General features: G+C 39.1%; 2 protein-coding genes across 6 annotated transcripts; one reads left to right on the forward strand and one right to left on the reverse strand.

The window, feature by feature from the left end:
- Positions 1 to 9: 9 nt before the first annotated feature.
- On the forward strand, positions 10 to 12,159 carry LOC112558575. 5 transcript variants are annotated; one of them, XM_025229126.1, is made up of 10 exons: positions 10 to 640; positions 787 to 898; positions 6,991 to 7,067; positions 7,227 to 7,334; positions 8,170 to 8,317; positions 8,613 to 8,822; positions 9,507 to 9,631; positions 9,974 to 10,084; positions 10,223 to 10,325; positions 10,580 to 12,143. In XM_025229126.1, exons 2-10 carry the CDS (start codon positions 849 to 851, stop codon positions 10,671 to 10,673), a joined length of 1,026 nt encoding a protein of 341 aa, XP_025084911.1. In that variant the 5' UTR covers positions 10 to 640; positions 787 to 848; the 3' UTR covers positions 10,674 to 12,143. The 5 variants fall into 5 exon arrangements, with proteins under 5 accessions (XP_025084911.1, XP_025084918.1, XP_025084903.1 ...); XM_025229133.1 differs by having other exon boundaries at positions 10 to 898; positions 6,585 to 7,067; XM_025229118.1 differs by having other exon boundaries at positions 10 to 898.
- A 1,771-nt stretch (positions 12,160 to 13,930) lies between these two features.
- On the reverse strand, positions 13,931 to 14,947 carry LOC112555905. Its single transcript, XM_025224676.1, has one exon. It carries the CDS (start codon positions 14,945 to 14,947, stop codon positions 13,931 to 13,933), a length of 1,017 nt encoding a protein of 338 aa, XP_025080461.1.
- Between the last annotated feature and the right edge of the window lie 4,144 nt (positions 14,948 to 19,091).

Below are 19,091 nucleotides of genomic sequence, written 5' to 3' on the forward strand. Positions count from 1 at the left end.
CCCCAAACTCAGAGGTGAGTTGTACAGACGGTGGGCAAACATGTTAACCTATTCTACTTTGATTTTTATCGTATCACGGACAGTTTTAAAACAAAGCATGTAACTTTTTATTAATTCACCCGTCAACGCGTAAAAGTTTTAACCTTTTGAAGAAAACTGCAGACATGTGGGACACAAGTTTCAACACCAAAATGAGATGGACTGCACGTGAGTATATTCTGTGGAAAAGCTAATATTCACAAAGCCTCGCCTCTTGAAGTAAAGTGTACATTTGACAAATACAGAGAATTGCTTAGATTAACAAAATATTTTTTCATATAATGATGGTCACTTACTGCAGAACAAAATGTTCAAGACTTGTTTGATATTGGGACTATAAACATTCAACAGGATATCGTAACTGATTTATTCTACCCTGCAATTACCATTAACCCTTAAGTCATAGTATCCTGTACCTTTTACAGCTTGAAACGGAACATCTCAGTTCACACTTTCTGTTACTTTTAGGTAGAACCCTGAGGCCAAAAGCTCAAGGACGAGGAGAAATTGTTTTCAAAGTCTGAAATCCGAGACCAGCAGCAGAAGAATTGACAACTAGAAGTTGACAAAGAAAGACTGATGTCTGTTGATAGCACTGGATGTAGGAAGACATTGAAAAAAATGTATTTTATTTATTGGGAGTCGCCTACTGCATAGCTTGTTATCTTGAAAACTTTCTAAAAGCATTTCTCAGTATTGACTATTTCTACATCAAATAAAATGAACTGGTGAAATATTTTTTTTCAGAAATGACAGTCCCAATCACTGAAGAGACTGCACATTACGATGACAATGCCAAGTAACACTTCATGTTGACTGTCTTCTGTGTCAAACAAGTAAATCAGAAGCCCCAGGACAGGTAAACATTGTAATATTGTAAACACTTACTGGGGTAATTTGTTACACAACAACCAGATCTGGTTACAAGTAATTATTAGACCAATTACAGGTAAAAGAGGGGGTCACATGGTTGGAAATTGACCTCATACTGATGTAGAAAACGTTTTTGAAAAAAAGAAATGTTCTCAGTCGTTAGAAAAATTGTATTATCTCATCCTTCATCCTTGGTAGGTATAATGAACATCACAGTTCACACACACACACCTCCCTATTATTTATCTTTTTCTTGCACCTTCTTTTAATACACTTGCCCTACACTTATTTCTACTATTATAATTATTAAAATTATTATTAAAAGAGAACAAAAATAACAATTATTATTATTACAGAAATAGTAAATGCAATACAACAATATGTAATATACAATACACTCAAAAGTGATTTTATGGTGTCTGAGGAGAATGATTTTATACCAATTTAGATATGCTGAAAAAGTAAAAAGATAAATAATAACAGGCTGACATGTCTGATGGATCGCTTAGAGGGCAACGGGGGGTTGGGGGGTAGGGCGACTGCTTTTCAAAGGAAATGCTGGCTTTAGTTTAAAAGTTTTTAATGTGAGCGAATTCAAACAGCTTCACTTTACAACAATAAATTCAGCAAGTGAAGGCCATATGTACTCATTTGTTGTCCATTCCATTATCTCAAGGTGTTTTGTAGTCACCTGGCGGGGGGTTAGGGTAGGGAGGAAAGTTAATGCCACGTGGAAGTGGAGAAACTCGGACAACTGTAACCAAAGAAGCTGACACTGTAAGAAGGACGATGTCTCGGACAGTCCGTGCCTCTCGTGTTTTTCACAATATTCAACCCTTCTGAGGCTGACCAGTAGGTTTTGGCGGGAACGAGAAGAAAATTTAGTCAGGCCCGGGCTACCGAGAGAAGAAGACGTGCCTGAGTCACGAGGTCTACATCTCCCGAGTTGAGATTTGTGTGAAGTAAGGTAGTGTCCGTCAACGCTGGATGCAGCGCGGTACTCACCCGTTGTGGGTTAATCTTGCCTAGACGAGGTATGACATCTTTTTCTCTTATTACTTATGGAATTGCATTGATAAAATTCTTTTCTCTTATTTGTTGTGAAATGGCAAAAGTACTTGCGTAGGTTTTGAAGTTTGAAACATGTGAGAGAAAGTTGTGTGAATTGTAGAACAGCGTGAGTTGTTTAGAATGGTTACAGTGTAACCTCGTGTTACAGGTTTTAATTGTGTCGGCTGAAGAATTGGAGCCATTCTGGATAAGGAAGAATCGCCTCCCAGAACCATTCCGTGATCCACGTGAGTTTGGTTCAGCACCCAGCAGCACGTGCTAGGAGCCCCGTGACGTCATCGCGGATTACCTCCCCTGTGACCTAGGAAACCGGCTGACGACACGGCCAGCGTGTACTGCCAGCGTGTACGGCCGTCGTGTGTGTGTCTATTTTTGTTAATGAATTCTAGTTTGTTGGACATGTGGAGAGCGACAACCCTAAGAGGGACGATGAGCTGTGAGTGACGTACTCAGCGATTGGCAGAGAGGTGATAAGACAGGAAACAGAACTGGAACCTCGTTGGTAGAAGACAGTGCGAGGAGTGCAATCTTCATACTAGGGTTGTATGATTGGACTATGTTGTGATTGATGTACACCATCGATGTACCACCGGCATCGTGCAATAAAATATCGGCCGGCAGGTCATTATCGTCACGTGTCAAACACCGGAACCTAACAACAGTCCCGCTGTTGACCTCGTGACCCGCCTGCTCATCAAATGTCCAGGTGGACGCCCAATGTCCCGCTTTCTGGCAAGTTGATTAATGTTCCGCATGTATTTTAAAAATCTGATTACCGTACACTGATTCGCATCCATGCTTTTGGTTTTGGCTTTTGAATTTTGGCGTTTTCTTGTTGATCCCTATTTATTTTTCGGCCGATATCGCTTATTGACATCATTATCGCTCCGTACATACATTGGAGACATCGTCGACTGTTGTCTCTATGAGGTCCGTTGCTCACCTGACTGTTCAGTAAAGGTGTTACAGGTACAGTGGTATTGTCTCAACTTGGTGTTGAAAAACGTCTCCGTCGTCGTCTGTACATCAGTTGAGTTGCACAGCGGAGCTTTAGAGTTTCCCTTTAACCTGTTTAAGGATTTTTATTATTGTTGTTACCTGTTTGTATTTCATGCTTCCACACATCTTGCTGTTCTGTTACACTGTAATTTGCACAGCCACGTATGTGAAATTTTATTTGTACAAAATACCCAGTCCTATAACTTCGTCATTATGTGTTTGCTTTTTTAAACTGTTTCTTTGTCATAAACGGTCTTGAAAAGGAGTTATTTGAATATTCTTCTTTCATTCTCAAACTGATCTTTTTGTCTTTTTTTTCCCTTATACTTTTTGTTTTCTTATTGGAAATGATTTCTGTCCTCTTTAGCCGCAGCCATGTCTGACAAGATTTTCTAAAAATCAGTGAATCAGTTTTCTTTGTTCAAGGTATTGTATGAGAGACTAACCTGCAACAGTTTGTCGAGGTGTGTTTAGCTGTCGCCTGGGATGTCGTTCAAACAGAGTTTGGTGAGCCCCAGGCTGTCCTCTTTCAGCCTCGCTTCTCTTCTTAGAATGGGGATAAACTCCTCATGACCCAGAAATTCACTTGATGGATTAATTCTCACTCCTGAGTTGAACACTTGGTTTGTCCAGAATCGTGTATCTGCCTTTTGGTACAACGAGACTGTAACAGTGGATGATTGGAGTGATTCACGTGATAGAGCACTCTCTAGACTTTTGGATGAGAGAGAAAACGAATCGCTGCTTGAAGATCAAATTAATTGATGGGGAAGAAAGCGATGGAGGCACTCATGTACAAAAGTTCGGTGTTCATGTGTATATGGTTTTCCCTGAAGCTATTGTCAATGTTGAGGAACGTTTAAACGAAACAGCTTTTTGTGAGGGCGTGCTCATCTCCTTCACCTCGCTCAGTTATCTCCCCAATACTCCATGAAGTGTTTTCCAACTTTACAGCTGCGAACATGATTATAGTTATGCTTTTTGAGGGGGTGTTCACAAGCGACCAGGTGTCAGTCCACTATGAAATGTTCTTCTTATAAAAAGATTCTAAAAGAATATTGAGTGTAAATTGGTGATATACACCTGGATAACCCTTTACCTTCAGAACCCGAAGGTCACATGTTAGACAGGAATGGATGATGTTAACCTGCTCCAAGTGTTTTTAAAGTCCTGACCAGACTGGCTGATAAAGTATCATTTATTACTCACGAGCTAATGCTGCTTGACAGCAATCGCTTAGGAGCAGTGAAGCTTATTCAGGTTTTCTTGTTAAAACGTTTCGTTGGTATGTTAGTTTATCTGAACTTCCTCGGACATATATACACAAACGGGACAGTGGCGTTCTTCCACTAGTTATCTTCGAGTGGATGGAGACGCGTAATTGACACTGATAATAAACCGAGTGGTAAACACATCTATTACACAGGCCTGCTTCACCACCTTAAACTGGGAAGGGTGATGACACGCGTATTGAATGATAATAAACCAGTAAAAAAATAATATGCAGCTGCCCCACCTAAAACATTATTCTACAAATGAACACACTCATGCCCATCAACAACATAGATTACTTCTCCAAATACCCGGAACTGTGAACTGCGTCCAAACTGCTTTTACTTATCAACAACTAACTATTTCTCTCATACTTTGGCAGTAGTGTCTGTTTTTTTATTTCAACCAACCCATTCGAGTAATTTTGTATTCGGTTAGTTTTAATAAATATTTTCCTCCATAAGCTGTATCCGTATAATCACTACTCGGGTCTCCTAGGGTACCTCTATCATTTGTTTTCGTCGGTCATGTCATCAGTATCGACCTTTGTTCAGAATACACACCTGCACAAGGTATTTATTGAATCTTCTTCGTCTATCTTATGTCTGCTTAAGCAGGAAGATGATTTTCCCATGCGGACTTCGCGTCTGTCTTTTTTTTTCGTTTGAGCTACAAGCTCATCGTTCATCTGTTGTCTGATGGACTCCCTCTCTGTGGGTGAGCACTGGTCATTCAGCGTTCTGTAGCTGCCAGTAGAACTGCTGTAACAGCCACCCACCGCAACAGGACGGTACGACTCACGTTTACAAGTCTCTTCGGGCTTTGTGCATCTTTACAACAGTTTTTAGAAAGAGGGACCAAATAAATAAATGCTCTCCTCGTCGCATATAAGAATGATATAAATATAGATGTTTATTAATCTGGGCCATGGCGCGCTGAGACAATGTGTACAGTTACAGAAGTGAAATAATCTTACTGCAATGTCATATATTGAAAACGCAGTGCAAAGTATTGCAAACTACAAACTGAAAAGGCAGTCATCATGATGTATGCAAATGTTCTGTCTTGAAGGCTTCAAAGTAATACATTAATGTTGTTGTTTTTTATTTTTTGTTTTTTATTCCATCTTCAAGAGGAGTGGAAACAGAGAAAGAGTGTATCGTGTTTATGATGGTGGAAGCTTCAAAAGCGGACTTGTCACGTGAACTTTTAATCAAAGACTTTTATGTTATTAAGTTATCCATTTCTGTTTGTTGATTCTTTGGTCCTAATATTATATTTATTTTCTTAAAGTCCTATTTAGTTGTTGTTGTTTTAACCTTGCTTGTAGCCGTTGTGACAGTCACACAACTACACATTCTCTCTATCAAAATAACAGTGTAGTATAAAAAGAAAACTATCAACGCTTTATTGCAAATCCGTGTACACTGTGTACACTGTGTCTGTCAAATAGTTTGACCAATAAAACAACCTTGCTCTGAAAATGGTTTTCAAATAATGAATTTACGCTGTGCTAGGTTTACTAGGTTTTACTGATGTGTCCGAATGTTTTCAGTTAACATGTAATTAAAACATTCATTATCTTGCAATATGATTTCAAAACAAAAAAAAAAAAAAAGAAAAGAAAATTAGTCTCAGAACAATCTGATTATACACAGTAGAATGCGTAATCAAGATGATCTGTTCGCGTGTTCTTCCATACATCCCCAATGGTCGGCCAAACGTATGCAACGAACATCAGGCCAGCCACGCGTCCCCCCAGCCGCTGACCTCAATCACCTGACAGTTTATTCAAGCGTGACAAGCAATTTTTTCAAAGGACTCTGTGAGCATCAGTTCATTCCATGAGACAACGGGGCTTTTCCCGTCAGTTTTAAAGCAGACATCTTTAACAGATTTGGTAGTTAATCCTTTGTTCAAGGCTGAAGTATCGTCTATTAGGTCATATACTTGTATGCCATAATTTATGCATTATGTGAAGTATTAGCAAAGATACAACAAAATTTTAATTCACAGATTGTTAATAAAAAAACAACAAAAAGCAATAGATATAACTGTCATGCCCAGAATACCAGACTAAGACAGTAGACTCAGCAGTGCAGTAGACTAGCGCCCAAAGATGTCTTCCTATACAACTTTCATTTTTAAATAAATTTTTAGAAAGTATTTAATAAAACGATGAAACGTTTGCTTCATGAATACAAAAACAGTGCTGATACAAAAATTTAGTGCCCTGGCCTACACAATTCAATAGGCTTCACACACACACACACGCACGCACAAAGAATTGATAGCGAGGAGTAACACCGTATCGCCATTTGTCCGCACAGTTTCTGATGAGGTCACGTGGCAGTACTTATCCCCATCCGGTAACCACAGTGACGAGGACGAAATTTCCTCACAGATGTGCAGTTTTGAGGAAATGCAATATAAGCTCTCGCTCAACTTATTATGCGGCTCATCCTTGCGATTATTTCATTGAGATCGTCTGCTTCAGAGGGGACAGCAAACTCGAGTATTCGTGAGGGATTTCTGAAAAAAACTGTGAACGTTAGAGTGACATCAGGCATCACAAGCATCGTTACTTGAGACGAGTGAGGCTCGGGAGAGCTGAAGAAGATTTCTAAAAATAAATTAACCTCGCAGGAGGAAAGGGTGAGACAAAAAACTCAGTTGTGTCTAAAAGGAGCGAAGAGAGATAAACATGTCTGACGATGAATTGAACTTCTTTTTTAGAAAAAACACAGTGGCAGCGACAACAACAAAGACACGAACGACCATGAGCAATATACTCGGCAGTAATAAACAAACAAGTGAGTCTCCCTCTCTTTTTATATATATCACTCCCACACACAAGCACTCACGCTAGTATCAGACGCACACAATGACCCAAACACTAACAGCCTCAAACAGAAGATGTTTTGTGAAAATACAGTTATTTCTCAAAGATGGCGATGCTAACTCTTTCGCAGGCCCAATGTCCAGGATAAACATGAAGACTACCAAGCGAGCAACAACGACTCCTGTAACAACACGTGCGTCTACTACAACTACCAACACACCTTGTGACGGGATCTCAGGTTAGTCTCTGTCTCTCCTCTCTTCCTCTCTGTGTCTCTGTCTCACGTCCCTTTAACACTACACTTCACACGGAACACTATTTATCGGTTATAACAGTATTCATCGGATGTTTTCATCGACCTCAGTTGTGGCATAAATGATTTAAATGTTAATAAAAGTCCTAACCGTGTATCAGATCCTTGTCCATTCTGTTCATCGTCAATCCACTTGAAGTACCCCTACTTAGGTGAAAAATATTTACTGACATATTCTGACAATCCTTTTCACCACCATTAAGTTTCCTGCTGAAACATCGCTAACACAGTACCAGTAGTTGTATTTATTTAGTATTTCACGGAGGATTATGTTTGCTGAGGTTAATATGTAGACAATGTTGATACAGTTATCACGGTTGAATTTTGTTGTATTTTTAGTGTGTGACTGTACGTTTAGGCCGTGATCTCAATACTTAAAACTGAATTCAATTGATTTGTTTATCCTGTGCGTCCATACGAACTGAGCTTTAGCCAGATGACACATCCGAGAAGGTCTGATACAGAGGACGGAAATAACTCAGAGATCACATCAACTGCGTTGTGTCAGTCGTAGGGTCAACTCCATTGTATGAGAACAGCTTCACATGTCCTGCACAGTTGTAACCGGGTTTGCGCTTCAAGTCTTTGAATGTTATCCCCCATTAACATAGATGTTCTTTTAATTGACTGAGTTGAGGTCAAAAGAAGACAATCTTTTCTTTCTGGAGGGAATAGGCTTGAACAAACACATACATGTTGATATGTACACCTACATTCAGAGATGCACATGTGATAATATTGTGTACTGTGATTTTGCCAGGACAGCACAGTTCTTATCTAAAGGACAACCTCGACATCGTGCGACAGAAGTGCAGCGAGTTTCACGCCTGTACCGTGGAGCTGTATAAGTCTGAGAACCTTCACCGCATCCTGGCCGGCGACAACATTCAGCTCCGTAACATCTGTGGGTAGGTTCGTCCATCTCCTCTCAATATTCTCTTTATCTTATTTTTATTCTCTCTCTCTCACACACCCAGGTTGCGGATAGCCTGGTGATCAGAGCAAGACCGTTGGCCCCTAAAGGTGCTCTCACCAGCACACTAGACACCTGTGTGACGCAGCTGTAGACTTGTTACCTCGCTTCATAGATGACCGCATCCTTCTCGCCTTGTCAACATCTTTCTAATCCACATAACTACTCATCCACTCTTCAGTACATCGATATAGGGTAGCCCAAGTCCAATCGTCTGCCTCCTGTTTCAGTCTGTTGTACCAAAACGCCAACGGCAGATACAGGGTTCTGGACAACCAGTGCTCCACTCAGGCGAGAGAATCCATCAAGGAAATACTGGGTGATGTGGAGTTATCCCACCTTCTAGAAGGAAGCAGCTCTGGAGAGGACAGCTGGGGGAAACTCAAAACCTGTTTAGACAGCACCCCAGATGACAGCTCATACCTCTATAAACTGTGCAGGTCAGTGTCATACGATATCTTAAATAAAGAAGAAAGTCGAGGAGAGTGTCACTATTACAATACGGATTAAAGTGGTTATTTGCTCATGATTTAATGAAATCAAACCAAAAGGAAATGAGCAAGGAAAAGGTTATTTTAGGTAAAGTTTTTGTAACACTAATAAAGTTTATTACCCAATTTAAATTAGTTTATTTTAAGTACTTACATTTGAGTAGCTATGAATATTGTAGTCGTCGTATCTTGCCACATGCAGTCTGACTCACACCGGGTATGCATATGAAGCACTGACTCACTGATGTCACAAATTGTCTCTGAAAAGACTATTCTGACGGTTAAAGAAGGCAGAATCATTTCCAACGAAGGAAAAAAAATAGAAATGAAAGTAGAAAATAATCAGTTTATAAATAAAAGGAGAGTGACAAATGCGGTATTCAATGTCATCACATTAAGAATCTTTAATATCTTAGTTTGACAAATTATTAGCATCAATCAGATTAAAAAATAAAGAGCTTTAAAGTTTACAAGAGAGGTCAAATTTAATTAGCATGATAAATTATGAGAACTTGTCATTTGCAGGAATAAAATTTCACATGCGTACAAAATACAATGCAAAAGATGAGCAAGATGTGTGGTAGCATGAAATATAAACAAGCAATAACAACAACAATAATAATCCTCAAACAGGTTAAAGGGAAACTCTACAGCTCCACTGTGCAACTCAACTGATGTACAGGTGACGACGGAGAAGTTTTTCAACACCAACTTGAGACAATACCACTGTACCTGTAACACCTTTACTGAACAGTCAGGTGAGCAGAGGAACTCATAGTGACAATACTCTGATAACAGTGACGATGTCTTGCAGTACATGTACAGAGGGATAATGATGTCAATGAGTGATAATCATTATATACAAGAATTATGTATTACCATTAGTAATAATATAGTTTAAACGATTATTACATAAACTAATAATGTATTCGTGTTCGTCAGATAAAAAATAAAAAAATTACTAATTTGAACTTCCGATGGAACAGTTGTCAGACTCAAGGTTTTCTCAATCTTTCTTCACAGTGTTGGTTCCACTGTAGTGAACACGTGATCAGTTACACATCCCATGTTTTATTATCATGTCTCCTTTGTTTCCTCAGCCAAGTCCTTGCCTCTAGTACCGCTGGTTGCCGGGGTCTGCGTCTGGGCGCTGGTGTTGCTGCTCATCTTCATCATTTTCTTCCTCGGCGTGCGACTGCGCAAACTCAGAGGTGAGTTGTACAGACGGTGGGCAAACATGTGAACCTATTCTACTTTGATTTTCATCCTATCACGGGCTGGTTTGAAAACAAAGCATGTAACTTGTTATTAATTCACCCGTCAACGAGCAGATGTTTTACCTTTTGAAGAAACAGCAGACATGTGGACACAAGTTTCAACACCAGAATCAGACGGACTGCACCTGAGTATATTCTGTGAAAAGCTAATATTCACAAAGCTTCACCTCTTGAAGTAAGTGTACATTTCACAAATACAGAGAATTGGTAGATTAGCAAAATACTTTTTCATATAATGATGGTCACTGCAGTTAAATACAGAACAAAATGTTCGAGACTTGTTTGAGATTGGGACTATAAACATCCAACAGGAGATCGTAACTGATTTATTCTACCCTGCAATTACCATTAACCCTTAAGTCAAAGTATCCTGTACCTTTTACAGTTTGAACCGCGAACATCTCAGTTCACCCTTTCTGTTACTTCTAGGTTGAACCCAGAGGCCAAAAGCTCAAGGACGAGGAGAACTCATTGTTTTCAAAGTCTGAAATCCGAGACCAGCAGCAAAAACATTGTCAACTAAAAGTTGACAAAGGAAGACTGATCTTTGTTGATAGCACTGGATGTAGGAAGACATTGAAAAAATGGACTTTATTTATTTGAATTCTACAAAGCTTATTTCTTTAAAACTTTCTAAAACTTTCTAAAAGTTATTATTATTAAAATTATCGTCATTATTATTGTACTTATTACAGACATAGTAAATGGTATCTACAATACACTCAAAAGTGATTTTATGTGTGAGATAGAGATTTATACCAATTTAGAGATGCTGCCAGTTTATTTCATATTCATCACATATTTCATTTTTACTCATAAACACCGTCATTAAAATAACAAATTAATCAACAAAATGAATTTCAGTATGTAATTTCGTTTTAAAGTAATTTGCACGCACTGACCAGACCACAGTGTAGACGCACTAGAGTCAGGACATGCTTGTCCTTAGAAAGCAAAAATTTGTGTTCCTGCTCACAGACTATGTCAACATGTAAGTACAGACTATGCCAACATGTAAGTACAGACTATGTCAACATGTAAGTACAGACTATGTCAACATGTAAGTACAGACTATGCCAACATGTAAGTACAGACTATGCCAACATGTAAGTACAGACTATGCCAACATGTAAGTACAGACTATGCTTTGGAAATTGTTTGCAGAGGATGTTTAGGATTTTCTCTGATTCCTCCTTGCAGTGTAATAGTCAGAGGAGAAATGGATGCAAATCATCTGGATTTTTTATGGATAACTGTTACTTGCTTCTTATTATCTCTTTTAGAGGATACGCTTGCCTTTTTTGTTTTTTATTTTTATTTGTTTGTTTGTTTATTTATTGGAAACGTTGTCCGTCGTGCGTACTCCAAGTCTTCTGCCCACTGCTTTGAAATCGTTTCAAGTGAACATTTAGTCCATGGGTTCTCAATAATAAATGGTTCAGTAAGCATGCGTGAGATGTCTGACTTCAGGCTGGGATCCAGTTTATTAAGAGTAGCGGGGAGGGCGGTAACAACTGAAATAGGAACAAATTGGGTTTTTTTTCCACTTTTCTTAACTTATAGTGGTCACGTGAAATGATTTTCCAGTAACTGTAAGAGCTTTCGACCTTTGACAGATGCATATGTCACAATCTGACATAAAAAGATATTCTATTCGCATTTCTCATCCAGGGTTGACTGTTTGTCTCTTCATAGCATCCACTTTCCTTTTATTCACTGATGGATGTTTTTATTTATGTGCATTCACATACTAGCTACACCACCAGGCGAAAACACCTTTCTGTAGACTGACCTTTGACTTTCAGCCACTCGAACATGATGTCAACGACTATCCGTGTGATAGAAATGATTGGTCGTTTTAACTACCCGTCTGCCCCTTAGTGCAATTAGTGGAGCAGCCTTATATGCTGATTAATCTGATGAACATGGAGTACATGCGTATCTGATGTCAGTAAAGAACAAACACAAATGATCGACAGTATGTGTTTATTGTTGCCCTTTGATGATTTTTATGTTTCTTTCTCGAATGACTAATGAAACGGACAGGACCTGTAAAATTTATAAAGTAACATTACAGTATATGGTACAACAATTATTTACACTGGACAACGAAGATTAGAATTTTTTTAAGCTTGGAAAGCTTTCGACTACTGCTTCTAAAATAAAAGTTCAAACTAAATCTTAATCCCAGTTTCAAATAGAAAAAAAATGTGTTTCATAAAATTTGTAATATAGCTGTTAAAGGGAAAACTTTATGGTAAAATAATCCCTGCAGGGGGCTTAATTCTGTACTTATTTTTAAACATCTTTTGTTGAATTGTACCAATCCGACTGTTTCGTGCAAATACACATGAAGCAATTTTAAAACAGTTTATGGTTCCGAGCATTAGAAAAACCATCGGATTGCGCACGCGCGCACACACACAAAATAGGTTATACATTAGGCGAATCAGACCAGTACTAAAATATAAAATTGCTGCCTGAGATACAGCCTCCAAGTCCTATTTCGACAAAGTAGCCATAATCAAAATCATGTGTAGAAAATTACAATGAAGCCATTCATTCTAATTATTACTATAGACTCAGCAAAGCCATGGACAAACGCAGCACCAAGATTGCTTTCAAAGCCAAAGATTTCTGAAAGACTGACTAGTCACCCAAATTCAAAAGATGTAACAGAGCCAATAAAATGTAGATTAAAGAGAAGCTGTTTATATCTTCTCTAAGACCAGAAAGGGAAAATTCAAATCGTTTGCAAGAAGCTAAGCCTTCAGCTACAGCAGCCGCTCTCCATGGAAGAGAGTCAACAACCATGGCACCTTCAATACTAAAAGATAAATAGGAAAGCTATCACATTGGAGTGCATCCTGTATGTTTTCACACACAAACTGTGGACGCATGTTTATACAGATGGATCAGCTGAAAGAGACCACCAAAATTGGAGTAGATGGAGTCACAAATTAGCTCAGGGACGAAAACACTCCAGAATGCGATTTCCAAAAGCTAGTATTCTAAATACTTTAGGGTCGAGGCTTCAGGGCTGCAGCTCACATGCTCTGTGGCAAAATAGAAAAAAATTAGAACAATAGTCCTGAAGCCCTCTTTAATAGTTAGAACAAGGAACTGAATACCCTTGCATAGGCCCTTGTCCGACTCACCAAAGTCACATCCTGCTGACAACCGGATGTAGAAGATCTTGGGATCCCTGTGGTGTCGACAGCTCCAAGTCCTGTCACCTCCCTGTATGAGAGGGGGCGAGCACTCGGTCTTTTGTGCGTTTGTTTTCATTGTTTATGAAATGTGCGCTACATATTTTGTCATTAATAAACTTGCTTGCATTGAATTATAGCAATGTGGCTCTCCAGTCTGACTCTACACGATACTACATCGCTTCATTGTTATATGGCAGCAAAGTGGTTCACCTTTCCATTGTCGGTATGAAATTATGTTGACTATCACGGCATGATCTTGCCAAGACCTCTGGAGTTCCTGATGAAGCTTTCGGAGAAGACACACCTGAGCAGGGATTGACTGACGATTCATGTAGGTGTCGATAAATCGCTCAACAAATTTTCCCAATTCTCAGTCCCATTCCTTGGAATGCCGAAATAAGACAGATTGGTATGACTGTATTTTAAGTAAAATTTCTATAGAGCGAATGAAATATTGTCTGAAGGCAGGGCAACTAATAAAATGTATTTTGTCAAATTCTAATGACATTTTATGGTAGAGACATTATTCTTTGATGATCAGATGACTGTGTTTAAAGAAATAAAATCACTAGCATCCAAATAAGGTAAACACATCTCGTCTGAAGCGGGTCGACCTGTTGAAGTAGACATAAAAACCTAGCGAGCAGTTCATGTAAGACAGATAAATGGCGATTTGTGCTGACGCCCAGTAAAAATTATAGTAGCGTCCCCTGGACGAGAAACCGTCTACCACCAGCATGGCGACAAAAAAGACAACCCAGGGTATGGTGGTCAGGATGTAGACACAAGACACAATTACGAGCATCTTGGTCAGTGTCGTGTGCCGCCCTTGACCTTTCTCATTGCTGGAGCTCGTCTGACCTCTCCAGGTCATGGCTGCTCTCAGCTTGACCACGGTCAGACAGGTAGACAGACACGTGACTACAAACGTTGTCAGCGGCAACACACTCATCATAACTATGTTTTCCAGAATATCGACAAATAATCCGGCGTTGATGTAGAAATCAGACAGAGAAATGGCAGTTTCTGAGGAGCTGTTGTTTACTCTGACTACTTTAAATTTTGCAGGCACGACCAAAAACGCCAAATGGTTCAGACAAACAATACAAACCATAATCACCGCCATGTTAAAACTACTAATTAAGGAGGCCGCCTTCAACGGGAAGAGCACACATAAGCATCGTTCAATTGCTATCACCATGGTGATGCACCCTGAAGCACTTCGAAATCCCAGACAGACTCCAGTGAAGGAAGCCAAGAGTAGGTCATAGAGACCTCCATATTTGACAGGGTCGACTTGCCCCAGGTAGTAGACAACACTGAACACCATGGACACCAGCAGGAGACACAGGTCCACCAGCGACAGCGCCAACAGACACACGTTCATGCGGTCCCCGAGTCCCTGGCGCCAGAACACCACACAGCTGATGATGTTGGACGGCACGCCCACCACAACAACCACAGGTTCGATGACACATTGTAAGACAAACAGCACAGTCAGGTAGACCTTGTAAGACAAGATGTCGCCTGGATGGTCCCGTGGGGCGAAGACACAGCTGGCTGACACACATGTTGTGGTGTTCATTGTTGTTGATGATTACTGCAACAAGCGACATAGATGGTTTACATTTGGATCCACTCACCGCTCAGTCAATCATTAAAGACATTTTTAAAAGATCGTCAGTCTAGGTGGGAGAAGTAAATATTTACTTCATGGATTGCTCAGTGAATATGTGAAAGATGTTTTATTGCAAGATGTAAGCCAGTCTGTTCATGGAAAAGTACTCCAGTAAAAGTTTCGAAAATAATTTTTCTCAATTTATTATTGACAGCCCTGCACAACAGAAACCTAAAGCGAAAACATTCACCACTTCACCAGTAACTGGAAGTCTGTGAATCCTCTTAGTTTGCTATCTCACAGATACACAAGCTATATATACGAAAATTATTAAAAGTTTTAAAATAGTATAAGTATAAAAATACTAGTTGTGTGTGTTCATGATTGATAATTTATCATGTCTATCATGTCTATCATCATTCATTCATGTCTTTACTGTTGTATAACCCTACAGAACATCTACTTTCCTCTTGTCCACTGTCCTGATGTGGTTTGTGTCTTGTCTTGTGGCCGACAGTCTTATTTCAAGTGTTTTCACATACTCAGCTCAGACAGTCCAACAAGTGCAATTGTCAGCTCGTCCTCATTACCTTGACTTACCGGCTACTGCAAAATCACTGAGGTTAGCGGCGATAACAACGGAGACGACACCATTGAGGACATCACATCGTCTCTAGATGTTCCTTCCTCCTTACGGCCGGCAGCTGGTAACTGCTTGAGATGAAACACAGCCAGGTGGCATCTCTGTCTTCTTAAGTGTGGACAAGGAACAATAATATTCAACAATTATTTATTGTCTTATCTATTGTATCTGCAAAGAAGAGAAATAGTTTTTTCCCTCTGCATTATTTCCCTGCATATCTCGTGCTGCATTTGTTTACTTAGTGGGGCATCGCAATCAGGCAGCTGGAATAAAATATTCGTGAAAGTGATTAGCATGATTGATTTGTGCTTATTTTCATGAATTTTTTAAAATAAATTTCAACAGATTAAAAAAAATATCTCAGGATCCTTTCGGGGATCTTATTATGTCTCGAGTGTGCAGTTGGAATTGTTTAAATAGAAAATATTTATTGAAAAAAACGAATGGTATGTTATAAATATTATAAAATACTTCGTCTTCAGCTGTCTCTTTTGTTTAAAATAATAACTGTTGCTCGAAAGTATTTGTATATTATTAAAAATCGTAAATATTTTTTTCTGAAGAAATAATTTGCCAGTCGAAGTTTACAGTGTCGACATATATTTTCCAATAACAGGAAGTGTACACAATCTTAATATTTTTTCTGTGAAAATCGCTTTCCTTTTTATTTTGATAATAAGTAGTTTTACTGCAATGTTTTTCTACCTTAGTTTTTTTTTCAACAATAGTGAGCAGGATTTTATTTTTTACCGCATTTGAACAATGCTATTGAAGAAATTTCATTCTGTCGGGAATTTTACAGATGTTTGTATTTGTAGACAACAGGAAAAATATTTCAAAAGATTCGTATATTGTAAATTTGAATACAAGCCTCAGCTCACAGAAGGTAAGTTTAGTTTCTGGATGGTCTCATATTTATAGAAGTAAACACTGAGAAGTTTCTAGAGACGTAGTCTCTAGTGCTTCAGTTTTCTAACAGCCCTCGTCAGCAATTGAAGTTCCTCCCTTACATTCCTAGAGAACCGTGGGAAGTACGGAGGACTTGCAGTAAACACTTGATTGCAAGTATCATGGTGTTTGTGTGCTAATCTTGCTCCACCTGCTCATTGCTATTCTAACTATTGCATTACTGATGCGGATGTCTTCCACGCAGATGTCCTCCCTGTTTCCAAGATACATGAAGCTTTTACGGTCTTTGAGGTGTTTCTGTTGGTGCAGGTGTGTGATTTGTTATTATTGGTATTGATGAAATACCATGATAATACTATAACAAATTTAAATAGGCTTGTAATCAGATAAGTGAGAATTCATCACACAGTTTCACAGTATAATCAGTAAAGTTTTATTAATCATAGAAATCGAGCAACCGCGTTGTAGTAGACTGCTCTCAACTACTGTACACTTATGGATCGTAATTTGAGAATAAATTCGTAGCTTACCCCTCTTCGTGCTTTGGGAAATTGTGGAAACGTTTTCCTTTTGAGGTTAATTTCAACCTGGAGTTCTGACAGTTAATTGCAGAACACAATTGTCCACCTTGCCTCAGAATATCACCCTCGCTTGCTTGTGTCATGTCGTTTCTTAGCATCACGTTACGAAAGATAACTCTAACCGACGAGTTTCCCCTGCGGTCACGAGTGGACCCTCTCTATATCTATTCTCTATATCTATTCTCTCTGACTTTCACAAGGTCCCCAGTGAACAGTCGGTCCCGTCCTTCACCCGGGTCACCCAACTTTTTCTCTCGTTGCCACGACGTCGACCGCTTTGAGCGTAACCTTGGAGACCGTCTTGTCTCTGAATCACTTCTCTGAGAGACAGTTGTAGGATGACACACAACACCACTATTCTACTTGAACTTGTCAACATAAATATAAATAAATATACACAACATTCACTGCATGAAGTTGTTTATTCACGTTTTCATTAGTGTTTGCATAATCAGCGAGAAATTTGCATAAACACCACGTTTTGCACACGTGTATTGTGAAGGAAAATTGTTGGTATAATATGTATATATAATATGTTGGTATAATATGTGAGATTTATTAGTTATTATCCATTACAAACATTTTATGGAAAACACAAAAATTTTAGGAATTTTTAAATCCAAAAAAATATCGACACCGCCACAACCTTATCAACATTAAAGCGACATTGGACAGCCAGCGGCCAGAACAAAGTAACGCGGGAATTCTCGTCAACTAATGATGCTGACTACCATAAACTGTGACTGATAACCAACAATTTTTTTTATTGAAAATCAAACTATACATGTAAAGCATGACATAAAAGTTGATCAGCACAATTCAATTAAACCCCAAACAGCGGCCATAATTATTAACACATATGGATCAGCCTCAGTAAATAAAGCAACTAAACCAGAAATCAGTAACAACATTGAATTTTTATCCTGAAAAAGCTGCTACACATTCATCATTTTTAGCGAAAATTAGCGTTTTACTGAGACTATCCACATAACCACATCAGTATAATGTGCGTTTTACACAGACTGTTCAACAACCTGGCCCTCAATTCATCGACATCTGCGGCTTTTGACAATCAAGCCATACATGTTATACCCGGGGTACCCCACTATACCATTTGAGTGCAGATAGCCGGTGGCCCCCCATATATCAAACAATCACAAAGTTTGAACCTACTGTAAACTGTTCAGCAACCTAGCGGGTTGTGTTGACGCGCAAACTCTGGAAAATTGAGTTCTGCCACCCCTGGGTACCCGACTATACAACGAGTGGAGTTACGTGCTCTCACCCGATTCCACTATTGCTGCAGCACAGTGTGGTAGGCGGGTAGATGCCACTTACTGATGGACAAGTGTTCTCGAGGATTCCTTGGCTTGGCTGCACTTTGACCCCCGTTTTCTGGCTGTACATGAGCGGTCAAGATAGATGAATTAATTAATAGTGTTGGAGGGATTTTCATAAACTACCTAAGTTACCACAAGACAGTGTCACATAAATCATCAAAAGAACCATCGAAGGTTTATGTACCCTTATCTAGTTCAACCCTTCCCTTCTTGGTCCATTCGACACATAGCAGTTCAAACTTGTAGGAAGGCATAGACAAGTCTATCATCAAACCATTTCTTTAATTCTTCGATAGTGTCCTCGAAGGCCAGCAGATGACGAGACCTTTTTAAATCAAGCGTGAAATACTCAGGAACAGTGGAATACTATGGAACAGCCTCCCTCTCCATCTTAAGCAGACCAACTCCCTGAACTGCTGTCGACGCCATCTTTCTAAATACTTTCAAGACAAATAGATGAGGCCTCTAGTGATTCCTCCCAACTCCAGGACACCTTGTCAATAAATACATAATTTTTTTTAACCATCACTTTTGTACATATCCATCTTCCTTTATGTCTACAACAATTTTTTCTATAAATCTTAATTACTTCATTTATATTGTTAATTTTCTTCCCTATAAAGGGCGAGGGCTAAATG

Source organism: Pomacea canaliculata, linkage group LG1 (assembly GCF_003073045.1).
Source record: "Pomacea canaliculata isolate SZHN2017 linkage group LG1, ASM307304v1, whole genome shotgun sequence".
In the NCBI taxonomy this organism is placed as follows: domain Eukaryota; kingdom Metazoa; phylum Mollusca; class Gastropoda; order Architaenioglossa; family Ampullariidae; genus Pomacea; species Pomacea canaliculata.

What these genes read in the sequence shown, in the direction of transcription:
- LOC112558575 (XM_025229118.1), top strand. Translation starts at nt 849, where the DNA reads ATGTTGACTGTCTTCTGTGTCAAACAAGTAAATCAGAAGCCCCAGGAC. An exon ending in AATCAGAAGCCCCAGGACAG is followed by an intron (nt 899 to 6,990) that starts GTAAACATTGTA and finishes CTTCTTTTTTAG; the next exon opens with AAAAAACACAGTGGCAGCGA. An exon ending in ACCTTGTGACGGGATCTCAG is followed by an intron (nt 7,335 to 8,169) that starts GTTAGTCTCTGT and finishes TGATTTTGCCAG; the next exon opens with GACAGCACAGTTCTTATCTA.
- LOC112555905 (XM_025224676.1), bottom strand. Translation starts at nt 14,947, where the DNA reads ATGAACACCACAACATGTGTGTCAGCCAGCTGTGTCTTCGCCCCACGG.